General features: G+C 46.9%; 1 protein-coding gene across 1 annotated transcript in view; it reads left to right on the forward strand.

Moving 5' to 3' along the window:
• The window catches only part of LOC124019920 (epidermal growth factor receptor kinase substrate 8-like), a gene marked incomplete at its 5' end in the record, with an annotated part of 181,377 nt that overhangs the window by 160,073 nt on the left and 5,734 nt on the right, over nt 1-15,570 (forward strand). The window contains 5 exons of the mRNA XM_046335367.1: nt 1,051-1,074; nt 2,139-2,290; nt 3,971-3,978; nt 4,081-4,264; nt 5,779-5,911. Coding sequence (XP_046191323.1) covers nt 1,051-1,074; nt 2,139-2,290; nt 3,971-3,978; nt 4,081-4,264; nt 5,779-5,911 — 501 coding nt within the window. The remainder of the gene's footprint in view (nt 1-1,050; nt 1,075-2,138; nt 2,291-3,970; nt 3,979-4,080; nt 4,265-5,778; nt 5,912-15,570) is intronic.

A 15,570-nucleotide genomic window follows, 5' to 3' on the forward strand; every position in this document is an offset into this window, starting at 1 on the left:
TGTAGTGTATCAGTTTCCCCTGTAGCCGAGCTAGTGGAGGGATCTGTCTCCCTTCCATGTTATAGACGTCTAGATTCCCTCTGTAGTGTATCAGTTTCCCCTGTAGCCGAGCTAGTGGAGGGATCTGTCTCTCTTCCATGTTATAGACGTCTAGATTCCCTCTGTAGTGTATCAGTTTCCCCTGTAGCCGAGCTAGTGGAGGGATCTGTCTCCCTTCCATGTTATAGACGTCTAGATTCCCTCTGTAGTGTATCAGTTTCCCCTGTAGCCGAGCTAGTGGAGGGATCTGTCTCCTTCCATGTTATAGACGTCTAGATTCCCTCTGTAGTGTATCAGTTTCCCCTGTAGCCGAGCTAGTGGAGGGATCTGTCTCTCTTCCATGTTATAGACGTCTAGATTCCCTCTGTAGTGTGTCTCCTTCCATGTTTCTGTAGTGTATCCCTGTAGCCGAGCTAGTGGAGGGATCTGTCTCTCTTCCATGTTATAGACGTCTAGATTCCCTCTGTAGTGTATCAGTTTCCCCTGTAGCCGAGCTAGTGGAGGGATCTGTCTCTCTTCCATGTTATAGACGTCTAGATTCCCTCTGTAGTGTATCAGTTTCCCCTGTAGCCGAGCTAGTGGAGGGATCTGTCTCTCTTCCATGTTACGTCTAGATTCCGTCTAGATTCCCTCTGTAGTGTATCAGTTTCCCCTGTAGCCGAGCTAGTGGAGGGATCTGTCTCCCTTCCATGTTATAGACGTCTAGATTCCCTCTGTAGTGTATCAGTTTCCCCTCTAGCCGAGCTAGTGGAGGGATCTGTCTCTCTTCCATGTTAGACGTCTAGATTCCCTCCCTCTATATCCTCCACCTTGTGGTTTCATCTGAACCATATTACCACCACCTTGTCAATGTGCTGTGGTTTCATATGAACCATATTACCACCACCTTGTCAATGTGCCGTGGTTTTGAGGTTTCTTGTCAGTTGTCTTTGCACCTGAGTGAGTTTGCGGTGGGACAATTACAGTACAACAACTCACAACCGTGTTTTTTTTCCCATTTCCTCATGCAAGCAATTACTGGGAGAGTTGAACGAGGTAACTAAGCAACGTCTGCTTCATATTAGTACAGTTACTGGGAGAGATGGGTAACTAGGCAACGTCTGCTTCATATTAGTACAGTTACTGGGAGAGATGAACGAGGTAACTAGGCAACGTCTGCTTCATATTAGTACAGTTACTGGGAGAGATGAACGAGGTAACTAGGCAACGTCTGCTTCATATTAGTACAGTTACTGGGAGAGATGAACGAGGTAACTAGGCAACGTCTGCTTCATATTAGTACAGTTACTGGGAGAGATGAACGAGGTAACTAGGCAACGTCTGCTTCATATTAGTACAGTTACTGGGAGGATGAGAGATGAACGTCTGCTTCATATTAGTACAGTAACTGGGAGAGGCTAGGCAACGTCTGCTTCATATTAGTACAGTTACTGGGAGAGATGAACGAGGTAACTAGGCAACGTCTGCTTCATATTAGTACAGTTACTGGGAGAGATGAACGAGGTAACTAGGCAACGTCTGCTTCATATTAGTACAGTGGATGGATTCTGTTGGAGATGATTGTATCTGTTGTTTTTGATTATTATATATTTTTTTACCCCTTTTTCTCCCTAATTTCGTGATATCTAATTGGTAGTTACAGTCTTGTCTCATCGCTGCAACTCCCGTACGGACTTGGGCCGTGCGTCCTCCGAAACACAACCCAGCCAAGAAGCACTGCTTCTTGACACAGCGTGCATCCAACCCGGAAGCCAGCCGCACCAATGTGTTGGAGGAAACACTGTGCACCTGGCAACCTTGGTTAGCGCGCACTGCACCCGGCCCGCCACAGGAGTCGCTAGTGCGCGATGAGACAAGGATATCCCAGCCGGTCAAAACCCTACCCTAACCCGGACGACGCTGGGCCAATTGTGCGCTGCCCCATGGGTCTCTCGGTCGCGGCCGGCTGAGACAGAGCCTGGACTCAAACCCAGAATCTCTAGTGGCACAGCTAGCACTGCGGCGATGCAGTGCCTTAGACCACTGCGCCACTCAGGAGGCCCAGGCTAGATCTGTTCTGAGTTCACCACTACAGTCTCCTCGTCTCTTGTCCTCCTCAGAAACAGCGGACGGACTACGTCCCCAAACCCATGGCCCCCCATGCCCCCCATCCCCACACCCCCATCCCGACACCCCTCCCTCCTGCCCCTCCACGTCTCCCCACCCCTCCCCTGCCCCCCCGGCCGAACCCCCCCCGCCCCCTCCCAGCACGGTGAGCAGACAGAGCAGCAACACCTCCAGCGACTCCGGAAGCATCCCAGCCAGCGTCACCATGAGAGACCACCCAAACCAGAGACCCCAGCCAGTCAACCGTAAGGCACACCTGGCTTCATGTAACCTTAGGAAAGGTTGTTGGGTGTCTGTACTGTAATGTCTAATGGGTGTCTGTACTGTAATGTCTAATGGGTGTCTGTGTACTGTACTGTCTAATGGGTGTCTGTACTGTACTGTCTAATGGGTGTCTGTACTGTACTGTCTAATGGGTGTCTATGTACTGTACTGTCTAATGGGTGTCTGTGTAGTGTACTGTCTAATGGGTGTCTGTACTGTACTGTCTAATGGGTGTCTATGTACTGTACTGTCTAATGGGTGTCTGTACTGTACTGTCTAATGGGTGTCTATGTACTGTACTGTCTAATGGGTGTCTGTGTAGTGTACTGTCTAATGGGTGTCTGTGTACTGTACTGTCTAATGGGTGTCTATGTACCGTACTGTCTAATGGGTGTCTGTACTGTACTGTCTAATGGGTGTCTGTGTACTGTACTGTCTAATGGGTGTCTAATGGGTGTCTGTGTACTGTACTGTCTAATGGGTGTCTGTGTACTGTACTGTCTAATGGGTGTCTAATGGGTGTCTGTGTACTGTACTGTCTAATGGGTGTCTGTACTGTACTGTCTAATGGGTGTCTGTACTGTACTGTCTAATGGGTGTCTGTACTGTACTGTCTAATGGGTGTCTGTGTACTGTACTGTCTAATGGGTGTCTAATGGGTGTCTGTGTACTGTACTGTCTAATGGGTGTCTGTGTACTGTACTGTCTAATGGGTGTCTAATGGGTGTCTGTGTACTGTACTGTCTAATGGGTGTCTGTACTGTACTGTCTAATGGGTGTCTATGTACTGTACTGTCTAATGGGTGTCTGTACTGTACTGTCTAATGGGTGTCTGTGTACTGTACTGTCTAATGGGTGTCTGTACTGTACTGTCTAATGGGTGTCTGTGTACTGTACTGTCTAATGGGTGTCTGTGTACTGTAATGTCTAATAGTGATCAAATGGCTGTTGTTGGGTGTCTGTGTACTGTAATGTCTCCTGGTGGCTGACGGTGGGCAGGGTTAATATCAGGAGTCTGGATTAGTGTTAGGGTCAGGGGTCAGCGGTCAGGGTTGGGGTTTAGGTGGTATGGTTAATGTTGTGTCCTGTATGGAGGAGGGTCAGGGTTCAGGGTTTGGGTTTAGGTGGTATGGTTAATGTTGTGTCCTGTAGGGAGGAGGTTCAGGGGTCAGGGTTAGGGTTTAGGTGGTATGGTTAATGTTGTGTCCTGTAGGGAGGAGGGTTCAGGGTTAGGGTTTAGGTGGTATGGTTAATGTTGTGTCCTGTATGGAGGAGGGTCAGGGTTCAGGGTTTGGGTTTAGGTGGTATGGTTAATGTTGTGTCCTGTAGGGAGGAGGGTCAGGGTTCAGGGTTAGGGTTTAGGTGGTATGGTTAATGTTGTGTCCTGTAGGGAGGAGGGTCAGGGTTCAGGGTTGGGGTTTAGGTGGTATGGTTAATGTTGTGTCCTGTAGGGAGGAGGGTCAGGGGTCAGGGTTTAGGTGGTATGGTTAATGTTGTGTCCTGTAGGGAGGAGGGTCTGGGGTCAGGGTTTAGGTGGTATGGTTAATGTTGTGTCCTGTAGGGAGGAGGGTCAGGGGTCAGGGTTTAGGTGGTATGGTTAATGTTGTGTCCTGTAGGGAGGAGGGTCTGGGGTCAGGGTTTAGGTGGTATGGTTAATGTTGTGTCCTGTAGGGAGGAAGTCCAACATGGAGGAGGTTCAGGACGAGTTGATGCACCGCCTCACGTTGGGTCGAAGCGCCAACAAGAAGTTTGCTGTTCCTGCTCGCAGCACCTCCCTCCCGTCCGTCAACATCACGTACGACTCCTCCCCTGACGAGGTCAAGGCCTGGCTGCAGCTAAAGGGGTTCGGCTCTGTGTACGTCATCTCACTACCGTTCAACAGGTCACTTAGAAATGTCCATGTTTTCCATGCAAACATACAGGAAATATAGTCAAGACGTTGACAAGGTTATAAATCATTATTTTTTTCAATTGAAATTATAATTGTGTCCTTCAAAACTTTGCTTTAGTCAAAGAATCCTCCATTTGCAGCAATTACAGCCTTGCAGACCTTTGGCAGTCTAGTTGTCAATGTGTTGAGGTGATCTGAAGAGATTTCACCCCATGCTTCCTGAAGCACCTCCCACAAGTTGGATTGGTTTGATGGGCACTTCTTATAGGGTCAAGCTGCTCCACATCACATTGCCTCCCCCAGACCATCACATTGCCTCCCCCAGACCATCACACTGCCTCCCCCAGACCATCACATTGCCTCCCCCAGACCATCACATTGCCTCCCCCAGACCATCACATTGCCACCCCCAGACCATCACACTGCCTCCCCCAGACCATCACATTGCCTCCCCCAGACCATCACATTGCCTCCACCAGACCATCACACTGCCTCCCCCAGACCATCACATTGCCTCCCCCAGACCATCACATTGCCTCCCCAGACCATCACACTGCCTCCCCCAGACCATCACATTGCCTCCCCCAGACCATCACACTGCCTCCCCCAGACCATCACATTGCCTCCCCCAGACCATCACATTGCCTCCACCTGCCCCCCAGACCATCACATTCCCCCAGACCATCACATTGCCTCCCACAGACCATCACATTGCCTCCCCCAGACCATCACACTGCCTCCCCCAGACCATCACATTGCCTCCACCTCCCCCAGACCATCACATTGCCTCCCCCAGACCATCACATTGCCTCCCCCAGACCATCACACTGCCTCCCCCAGGCCATCACACTGCCTCCACCAGACCATCACATTGCCTCCCCCAGACCATCACATTGCCTCCCCCAGACCATCACATTGCCTCCCCCAGACCATCACATTGCCTCCCCAGGCCATCACATTGCCTCCCACAGACCATCACATTGCCTCCATACTCCTATGTAGATATTCCATAACAAATCTGCCGTTTCCAGTTTCAATAGTCATTTACAACATTAACAATGTCTACACTGTATTTCTGATCAATTTGATGTTATTTTAATGGACCAAAATTCAACTTTTCTTTCAAAAACAAGGACATTTCTAAGTGACCCCAAACTTTTGAAGTGTATATGTATGTAATATCATCTATATATCTATATGAGAATACATCCTATTGTATGGTATAGTACTGATACCTCCTCTCCTGACGAGGTCAAGGCCTGGCTACAGCTGAAGGGATTCAACTCGTTCAACTGGACATATAGAAATATTAGTTCTATCTGACTATGTGGAGATGACTGCTGGTGTCCCCCAAGGTTCTATTCTGGGTCCTGTGCTTTTCACTATTTAAATGAATGAGCTCAACTCTGGTGTGGCTTTTGTCTATTTCTACGGTGCTGATGACTGCCGTACTCCTGTGCTACTACCCGTCTCTACAGTACCATTACCAGTCTGGGAGTGTTAACCGGAGCCCAGCTGTTCTCTCTAAATAAGGAGGAGCTGAAGACGGTGTGTCCAGACGACGGGGCCAGGGTCTTCAGTCAGGTGACCGTCCAGAAGGCTGCTCTGGAGGTGGGTAGTGCTTCTCCTCTTACTAAACCTGGTAACACTGAGCCGGCTAACCCTGCAAGCTAGCTGATTAACACTGTTAGACCAGGGATGAAGATACAGTAGCTAGCTGCCTTAAGGCAGAGTGCAGGGTTAAACCTGATAACACTGAGCCGGCTAACCCTGCAAGCTAGCTGATTAACACTGTTAGACCAGGGATGAAGATACAGTAGCTAGCTGCCTTAAGGCAGAGTGCAGGGTTAAACCTGATAACACTGAGCCGGCTAACCCTGCAAGCTAGCTGATTAACACTGTTAGACCAGGGATGAAGATACAGTAGCTAGCTGCCTTAAGGCAGAGTGCAGGGTTGAACCTGAATGGAAGGCAGCCAGTCATAGCTGCCTCAAGGCAGAGTGCAGGGTTAAACCTGAACGGAAGGCAGCCAATCATAGCTGCCTCAAGGCAGAGTGCAGGGTTGAACCTGAATGGAAGGCAGCCAGTCATAGCTGCCTCAAGGCAGAGTGCAGGGTTAAACCTGAACGGAAGGCAGCCAATCATAGCTGCCTCAAGGCAGAGTGCAGGGTTAAACCTGAACGGAAGGCAGCCAATCATAGCTGCCTCAAGGCAGAGTGCAGGGTTGAACCTGAATGGAAGGCAGCCAATCAGAGTGCAGAGTTAAACCTGAACGGAAGGCAGCCAATCAGAGTGCAGGGTTAAACCTGAAACGGAAGGCAGCCAATCAGAGTGCAGGGTTAAACCTGAACGGAAGGCAGCCAATCAGAGTGCGGGGTTAAACCTGAACGGAAGGCAGCCAATCAGAGTGCAGGGTTAGACCTGAACGGAAGGCAGCCAATCATAGCAGAGGATTCTACTGGCTGGGTGTCTGCTTTAGGGAATCTCTTCTTCTGAGTGTGTTTGATGTAACCACAGTACCTGCAAACACCTGTGTACCTATAAACACCTGTGTACCTATAAACACCTGTGTACCTGCAAACACCTGTGTACCTAAAACACATGTGTAACTATAAACACCTGTGTCTTTCTGTCTTGGTTAGAGGGGATAGTTCAGAGTGACATTCGTTATAGAATGGATGTTTCGGCGGTTGTCGTTCTTCACGTTCAATGATACCGAATTCCTAGCTGCAGTTTTAACCAGGTGGTATGGTTAAAAGGTGGTTAAAAGAGTGGCTTCAGGACTAGTCTCTGAATGTCCTTGAGTGGCCCAGCCAGAGCCCGGACTTGAACCTGATCGAACATCTCTGGAGAGACCTGAAAATAGCTGTGCAGCGATGCTCCCCATTCAACCTGACAGAGCTGGAGAGGATCTGCAGAGAAGAATGGGAGAAACACCCCAAATACAGGTGTGCCAAGCTTGTAGCGTCATACCCAAGAAGACTGGAGGCTGTAATCTGACAGAGGTGCTTCAACAAAGTACTGAGTAAATGGTCTGAATACTTATGTCAATGTGATATTTCTGTTTTTCTTTTGACATTTGCAAAAAAAAACTAAAAACGGCTTTTGCTTTGTCATTATGGGGTATTGTGATGTCATTATGGGGTATTGTGATGTCATTATGGGGTATTGTGATGTCATTATGGGGTATTGTGATGTCATTATGGGGTATTGTGATGTCATTATGGGGTATCGTGATGTCATTATGGGGTATCGTGATGTCATTATGGGGTATTGTGATGTCATTATGGGGTATTGTGATGTCATTATGGGGTATCGTGATGTCATTATGGGGTATCGTGATGTCATTATGGGGTATCGTGATGTCATTATGGGGTATCGTGATGTCATTATGGGGTATCGTGATGCCATTATGGGGTATCGTGATGCCATTATGGGGTATCGTGATGCCATTATGGGGTATCGTGACGTCATTATGGGGTATCGTGACGTCATTATGGGGTATCGTGACGTCATTATGGGGTATCGTGACGTCATTATGGGGTATCGTGACGCCATTATGGGGTATCGTGACGCCATTATGGGGTATCGTGACGCCATTATGGGGTATCGTGACGCCATTATGGGGTATCGTGACGCCATTATGGGGTATCGTGACGCCATTATGGGGTATCGTGACGCCATTATGGGGTATCGTGACGCCATTATGGGGTATCGTGACGCCATTATGGGGTATCGTGACGCCATTATGGGGTATCGTGACGCCATTATGGGGTATCGTGACGCCATTATGGGGTATCGTGACGCCATTATGGGGTATCGTGACGCCATTATGGGGTATCGTGACGCCATTATGGGGTATTGTGATGTCATTATGGGGTATCGTGACGTCATTATGGGGTATCGTGATGTCATTATGGGGTATCGTGATGTCATTATGGGGTTTTGTGATGTCGTTATGGGGTATTGTGATGTCATTATGGGGTATTGTGATGTCATTATGGGGTTTCGTGTTTAGATTGATTGATGAGGAGAAAACAACATCTTTAATCCGTTTTAGAATAAGGCTGTAACGTAACAAAATGTGGAAAAAGTCAAGGGGTCTGAATAATTTCCCAATGCACTGTTTGCAGGTACATACAGGTATTTGCAGGTACATACAGGTATTTGCAGGTACATACAGGTATTTGCAGGTACATACAGGTATTTGCAGGTACATACAGGTGTTTACAGGAGTTTACAGGTACATACAGGTATTTACAGGAGTTTACAGGTACATACAGGTCTTTACAGGTACATACAGGTATTTACAGGTGTTTGCAGGTACATACAGGTATTTGCAGGTGTTTGCAGGTACATACAGGTCTTTACAGGTGTTTGCAGGTACATACAGGTATTTACAGGTGTTTGCAGGTACATACAGGTGTTTACAGGTGTTTGCAGGTACATACAGGTCTTTACAGGTACATACATGTATTTACAGGTGTTTACAGGTACATACAGGTCTTTACAGGTACATACAGGTATTTACAGGTCTTTACAGGTACATACAGGTCTTTACAGGTACATACAGGTCTTTACAGGTGTTTACAGGAGTTTACAGGTACATACATGTATTTACAGGAGGTTACAGGTACATACAGGTATTTACAGGTACATACAGGTCTTTGCAGGTACATACAGGTCTTTACAGGTGTTTGCAGGTACATACATGTATTTACAGGAGTTTACAGGTACATACAGGTATTTACAGGTACATACAGGTCTTTGCAGGTACATACAGGTCTTTACAGGTGTTTGCAGGTACATACAGGTCTTTACAGGTGTTTACAGGTACATACAGGTCTTTACAGGTGTTTGCAGGTACATACAGGTATTTACAGGTGTTTGCAGGTACATACAGGTGTTTACAGGTGTTTGCAGGTACATACAGGTCTTTACAGGTACATACATGTATTTACAGGTGTTTACAGGTACATACAGGTCTTTACAGGTACATACAGGTATTTACAGGTCTTTACAGGTACATACAGGTCTTTACAGGTACATACAGGTCTTTACAGGTGTTTACAGGAGTTTACAGGTACATACATGTATTTACAGGAGTTTACAGGTACATACAGGTATTTACAGGTACATACAGGTCTTTGCAGGTACATACAGGTCTTTACAGGTACATACAGGTGTTTACAGGTACATACAGGTGTTTACAGGAGTTTACAGGTACATACAGGTATTTGCAGGAGTTTGCAGGTACATACAGGTCTTTACATGAGTTTACAGGTACATACATGAGTTTACAGGTACATACAGGTCTTTACATGAGTTTACAGGTGTTTTTTTTATTTTTTTTTATTTTACCTTTATTTAACCAGGCAAGTCAGTTAAGAACATATTCATATTTTCAATGACGGCCGGTTTACAGGTACATACAGATATTTTCAGTTACATACAGGTCTTTGCAGGTACATACATGTATTTGCAGGTACATACAGGTCTTTACAGGTACATAAAGGTCTTTACAGGTACATACAGGTATTTGCAGGTATATACAGGTGTTTACAGGTACATACAGGTCTTTACAGGTACATACAGGTCTTTACATGTACATACAGGTGTTTGCAGGTACATACAGGTCTTTACAGGTCTTTACAGGTATATACAGGTGTTTGCAGGTACATACAGGTGTTTTCAGGGGTACTTGCAGTCTACATGCTCTTTAAAGCTTTGGCAAGGTGTGGTTTCTGTCTGGTCTCTGTCCTCCTGCAGGTCTTCTTCTGACCACTGCTGTCTTCAGACTCTAAACTCTCACTAAGGTATTGTTCCACTAGATCGGTTGTTCTAGGCTCTACTCTGTTGGCCAGCGTTCCTGTAGTCACGGCTCTCTTCTGTGCAGGACTTCTCCACACCTGTCTCACTAGGCTAACACACCTCATTGGTCTGTGGACTTCTCCACACCTGTCTCACTAGGCTAACACACCTCATTGGTCTGTGGACTTCTCCACACCTGTCTCACTAGGCTAACACACCTCATTGGTCTGTGGACTTCTCCACACCTGTCTCACTAGGCTAACACACCTCATTGGTCTGTGGACTTCTCCACACCTGTCTCACTAGGCTAACACACCTCATTGGTCTGTGGACTTCTCCACACCTGTCTCACTAGGCTAACACACCTCATTGGTCTGTGGACTTCTCCACACCTGTCTCACTAGGCTAACACACCTCATTGGTCTGTGGACTTCTCATTGGTCACACCTGTCTCACTAGGCTAACACACCTCATTGGTCTGTGGACTTCTCCACACCTGTCTCACTAGGCTAACACACCTCATTGGTCTGTGGACTTCTCCACACCTGTCTCACTAGGCTAACACACCTCATTGGTCTGTGGACTTCTCCACACCTGTCTCACTAGGCTAACACACCTCAGACTTCTCCACACCTGTCTCACTACACACCTCATTGGTCTGTGGACTTCTCCACACCTGTCTCACTAGGCTAACACACCTCATTGGTCTGTGGACTTCTCCACACCTGTCTCACTAGGCTAACACACCTCATTGGTCTGTGGACTTCTCCACACCTGTCTCACTAGGCTAACACACCTCATTGGTCTGTGGACTTCTCCACACCTGTCTCACTAGGCTAACACACCTCATTGGTCTGTGGACTTCTCCACACCTGTCTCACTAGGCTAACACACCTCATTGGTCTGTGGACTTCTCCACACCTGTCTCACTAGGCTAACACACCTCATTGGTCTGTGGACTTCTCCACACCTGTCTCACTAGGCTAACACACCTCATTGGTCTGTGGACTTCTCCACACCTGTCTCACTAGGCTAACACACCTCATTGGTCTGTGGACTTCTCCACACCTGTCTCACTAGGCTAACACACCTCATTGGTCTGTGGACTTCTCCACACCTGTCTCACTAGGCTAACACACCTCATTGGTCTGTGGACTTCTCCACACCTGTCTCACTAGGCTAACACACCTCATTGGTCTGTGGACTTCTCCACACCTGTCTCACTAGGCTAACACACCTCATTGGTCTGTGGACTTCTCCACACCTGTCTCACTAGGCTAACACACCTCATTGGTCTGTGGACTTCTCCACACCTGTCTCACTAGGCTAACACACTCATTGGTCTGTCTTCTCCACACCTGTCTCACTAGGCTAACACACCTCATTGGTCTGTGGACTTCTCCACACCTGTCTCACTAGGCTAACACACCTCATTGGTCTGTGGACTTCTCCACACCTGTCTCACTAGGCTAACACACCTCATTGGTCTGTGGACTTCTCCACACCTGTCTCACTAGGCTAACACACCTCATTGGTCTGTGGACTTCTCCACACCTGTCTCACTAGGCTAACACACCTCATTGGTCTGTGGACTTCTCCACACCTGTCTCACTAGGCTAACACACCTCATTGGTCTGTGGACTTCTCCACACCTGTCTCACTAGGCTAACACACCTCATTGGTCTGTGGACTTCTCCACACCTGTCTCACTAGGCTAACACACCTCATTGGTCTGTGGACTTCTCCACACCTGTCTCACTAGGCTAACACACCTCATTGGTCTGTGGACTTCTCCACACCTGTCTCACTAGGCTAACACACCTCATTGGTCTGTGGACTTCTCCACACCTGTCTCACTAGGCTAACACACCTCATTGGTCTGTGGACTTCTCCACACCTGTCTCACTAGGCTAACACACCTCATTGGTCTGTGGACTTCTCCACACCTGTCTCACTAGGCTAACACACCTCATTGGTCTGTGGACTTCTCCACACCTGTCTCACTAGGCTAACACACCTCATTGGTCTGTGGACTTCTCCACACCTGTCTCACTAGGCTAACACACCTCATTGGTCTGTGGACTTCTCCACACCTGTCTCACTAGGCTAACACACCTCATTGGTCTGTGGACTTCTCCACACCTGTCTCACTAGGCTAACACACCTCATTGGTCTGTGGACTTCTCCACACCTGTCTCACTAGGCTAACACACCTCATTGGTCTGTGGACTTCTCCACACCTGTCTCACTAGGCTAACACACCTCATTGGTCTGTGGACTTCTCCACACCTGTCTCACTAGGCTAACACACCTCATTGGTCTGTGGACTTCTCCACACCTGTCTCACTAGGCTAACACACCTCATTGGTCTGTGGACTTCTCCACACCTGTCTCACTAGGCTAACACACCTCATTGGTCTGTGGACTTCTCCACACCTGTCTCACTAGGCTAAACACACCTCATTGGTCTGTGGACTTCTCCACACCTGTCTCACTAGGCTAACACACCTCATTGGTCTGTGGACTTCTCCACACCTGTCTCACTAGGCTAACACACCTCATTGGTCTGTGGACTTCTCCACACCTGTCTCACTAGGCTAACACACCTCATTGGTCTGTGGACTTCTCCACACCTGTCTCACTATTGGCTGGAACACACCTCATTGGTCTGTGGACTTCTCCACACCTGTCTCACTAGGCTAACACACCTCATTGGTCTGTGGACTTCTCCACACCTGTCTCACTAGGCTAACACACCTCATTGGTCTGTGGACTTCTCCACACCTGTCTCACTAGGCTAACACACCTCATTGGTCTGTGGACTTCTCCACACCTGTCTCACTAGGGACTTCTCCACACCTGTCTCACTAGGCTAACACACCTCATTGGTCATTCTAAATCCAATCCACCACTTAGACAATCCAGTGTGCAGGTCAAGATACAGTATGTCTTGTACCAACTGCTCACATTGAAAAACAGTCTTAAGTTTGGATCAATATTTTCTCATACTTAAATAAGTATGATAACAGGCTGTTTTTCTAAATGTTGTGAAGCTGGCCAGCAGATGGAAACTAAAAACTGAGATTCCCCTTCCTAGATAACCACCATGGCTTTAAGAACCCTCCTCCTGGTCTCCTTCCTAGATAACCACCATGGCTTTAAGAACCCTCCTCCTGGTCTCCTTCCTAGATAACCACCATGGCTCTAAGAACCCTCCTCCTGGTCTCCTTCCTAGATAACCACCATGGCTTTAAGAACCTACCTCCTGGTCTCCTTCCTAGATAACCACCGTGGCTTTAAGAACCTTCCTAGATAACCACCATGGCTTTAAGAACCCTCCTCCTGGTCTCCTTCCTAGATAACCACCATGGCTTTAAGAACCTTCCTAGATAACCACCATGGCTTTAAGAACCTTCCTAGATAACCACCATGGCTTTAAGAACCTTCCTAGATAACCACCATGGCTTTAGGAACCTTCCTAGATAAACATCATGGCTTTAAGAACCCACCTCCTGGTCTCCTTCCTAGATAACCACCATGGCTTTAGGAACCCTCCTCCTGGGCTCCTTCCTAGATAACCACCATGGCTTTAAGAACCCTCCTCCTGGTCTCCTTCCTAGATAACCACCATGGCTTTAAGAACACACCTCCTGGTCTCCTTCCTAGATAACCACCATGGCTTTAAGAACCCACCTCCTGGTCTCCTTCCTAGATAACCACCATGGCTTTAAGAACCCTCCTCCTGGTCTCCTTCCTAGATAACCACCATGGCTTTAAGAACCTACCTCCTGGTCTCCTTCCTAGATAACCACCATGGCTTTAAGAACCCTCCTCCTGGTCTCCTCCTGGTCTCCTTCCTAGATAACCACCATGGCTTTAAGAACCCTCCTCCTGGTCTCCTTCCTAGATAACCACCATGGCTTTAAGAACCCTCCTCCTGGTCTCCTTCCTAGATAACCAACATGGCTTTAAGAACCATCCTCCCGGTCTCCTTCCTAAATAACCACCATGGCTTTAAGAACCCTCCTCCAGGTCTCCTTCCTAGATAACCACCATGGCTTTAAGAACCCTCCTCCTGGTCTCCTCCTGGTTTCCTTCCTAGATAACCACCATGGCTTTAAGAACCCTCCTCCTGGTCTCCTTCCTAGATAACCACCATGGCTTTAAGAACCCTCCTCCTGGTCTCCTTCCTAGATAACCACCATGGCTTTAAGAACCCTCCTCTTGGTCTCCTCCTGTCTGTAAGCGTTGCCATCCCTCACCTCTCACCATGTAGCTCAGCCTGCACTGTCATGGAGAATCATATCATACCATATCACTACTACTACTACTAATGTCACTACAGGTCATTTTAGAACAGGTTGAGTGTTATTCAACTAATGGAACTGCAGGTAAGTTTAGAACAGGTTGAGTGTAATGTATAATACTACTAATGGAACTACAGGTCAGTTTAGAACAGGTTGAGTGTTATTCAACTAATGGAACTGCAGGTAAGTTTAGAACAGGTTCAGTGTAATGTATAATACTACTAATGGAACTACAGGTCAGTTTAGAACAGGTTGAGTGTTATACTACTAATGGAACTACAGGTCAGTTTATAACAGGTTGAGTGTAATGTTTTATACTACTAATGTAACTACAGGTCAGTTTATAACAGGTTGAGTGTTATTCAACTAATGGAACTACAGGTCAGTTTATAACAGGTTGAGTGTTATACTACTAATGGAACTACAGGTCAGTTTAGAACAGGTTGAGTGTAATGTATAATACTACTAATGGAACTACAGGTCAGTTTAGAACAGGTTGAGTGTAATGTATAATACTACTAATGGAACTACAGGTCAGTTTAGAACAGGTTGAGTGTTATTCAACTAATGGAACTGCAGGTAAGTTTAGAACAGGTTGAGTGTAATGTATAATACTACTAATGGAACTACAGGTCAGTTTAGAACAGGTTGAGTGTTATACTACTAATGGAACTACAGGTCAGTTTATAACAGGTTGAGTGTAATGTTTTATACTTCTAATGTAACTACAGGTCAGTTTATAACAGGTTGAGTGTTATTCAACTAATGGAACTACAGGTCAGTTTATAACAGGTTGAGTGTTATACTACTAATGGAACTACAGGTCAGTTTAGAACAGGTTGAGTGTGATACTACTAATGGAACTACAGGTCAGTTTAGAACAGGTTGAGTGTAATGTGTAATACTACTAATGTAACTACAGGTCAGTTTAGAACAGGTTGAGTGTTATACTACTCATGGAACTACAGGTCAGTTTATAACAGGTTGAGTGTTATACTACTAATGTAACTACAGGTCAGTTTAGAACAGGTTGAGTGTAATGTGTTATACTACTAATGGAACTACAGGTCAGTTTAGAACAGGTTGAGTGTAATGTGTTATACTACTAATGGAACTACAGGTCAGTTTATAACAGGTTGAGTGTTATTCAAC

Source organism: Oncorhynchus gorbuscha, unplaced genomic scaffold (genome assembly GCF_021184085.1).
Source record: "Oncorhynchus gorbuscha isolate QuinsamMale2020 ecotype Even-year unplaced genomic scaffold, OgorEven_v1.0 Un_scaffold_724, whole genome shotgun sequence".
Classification (NCBI taxonomy): domain Eukaryota; kingdom Metazoa; phylum Chordata; class Actinopteri; order Salmoniformes; family Salmonidae; genus Oncorhynchus; species Oncorhynchus gorbuscha.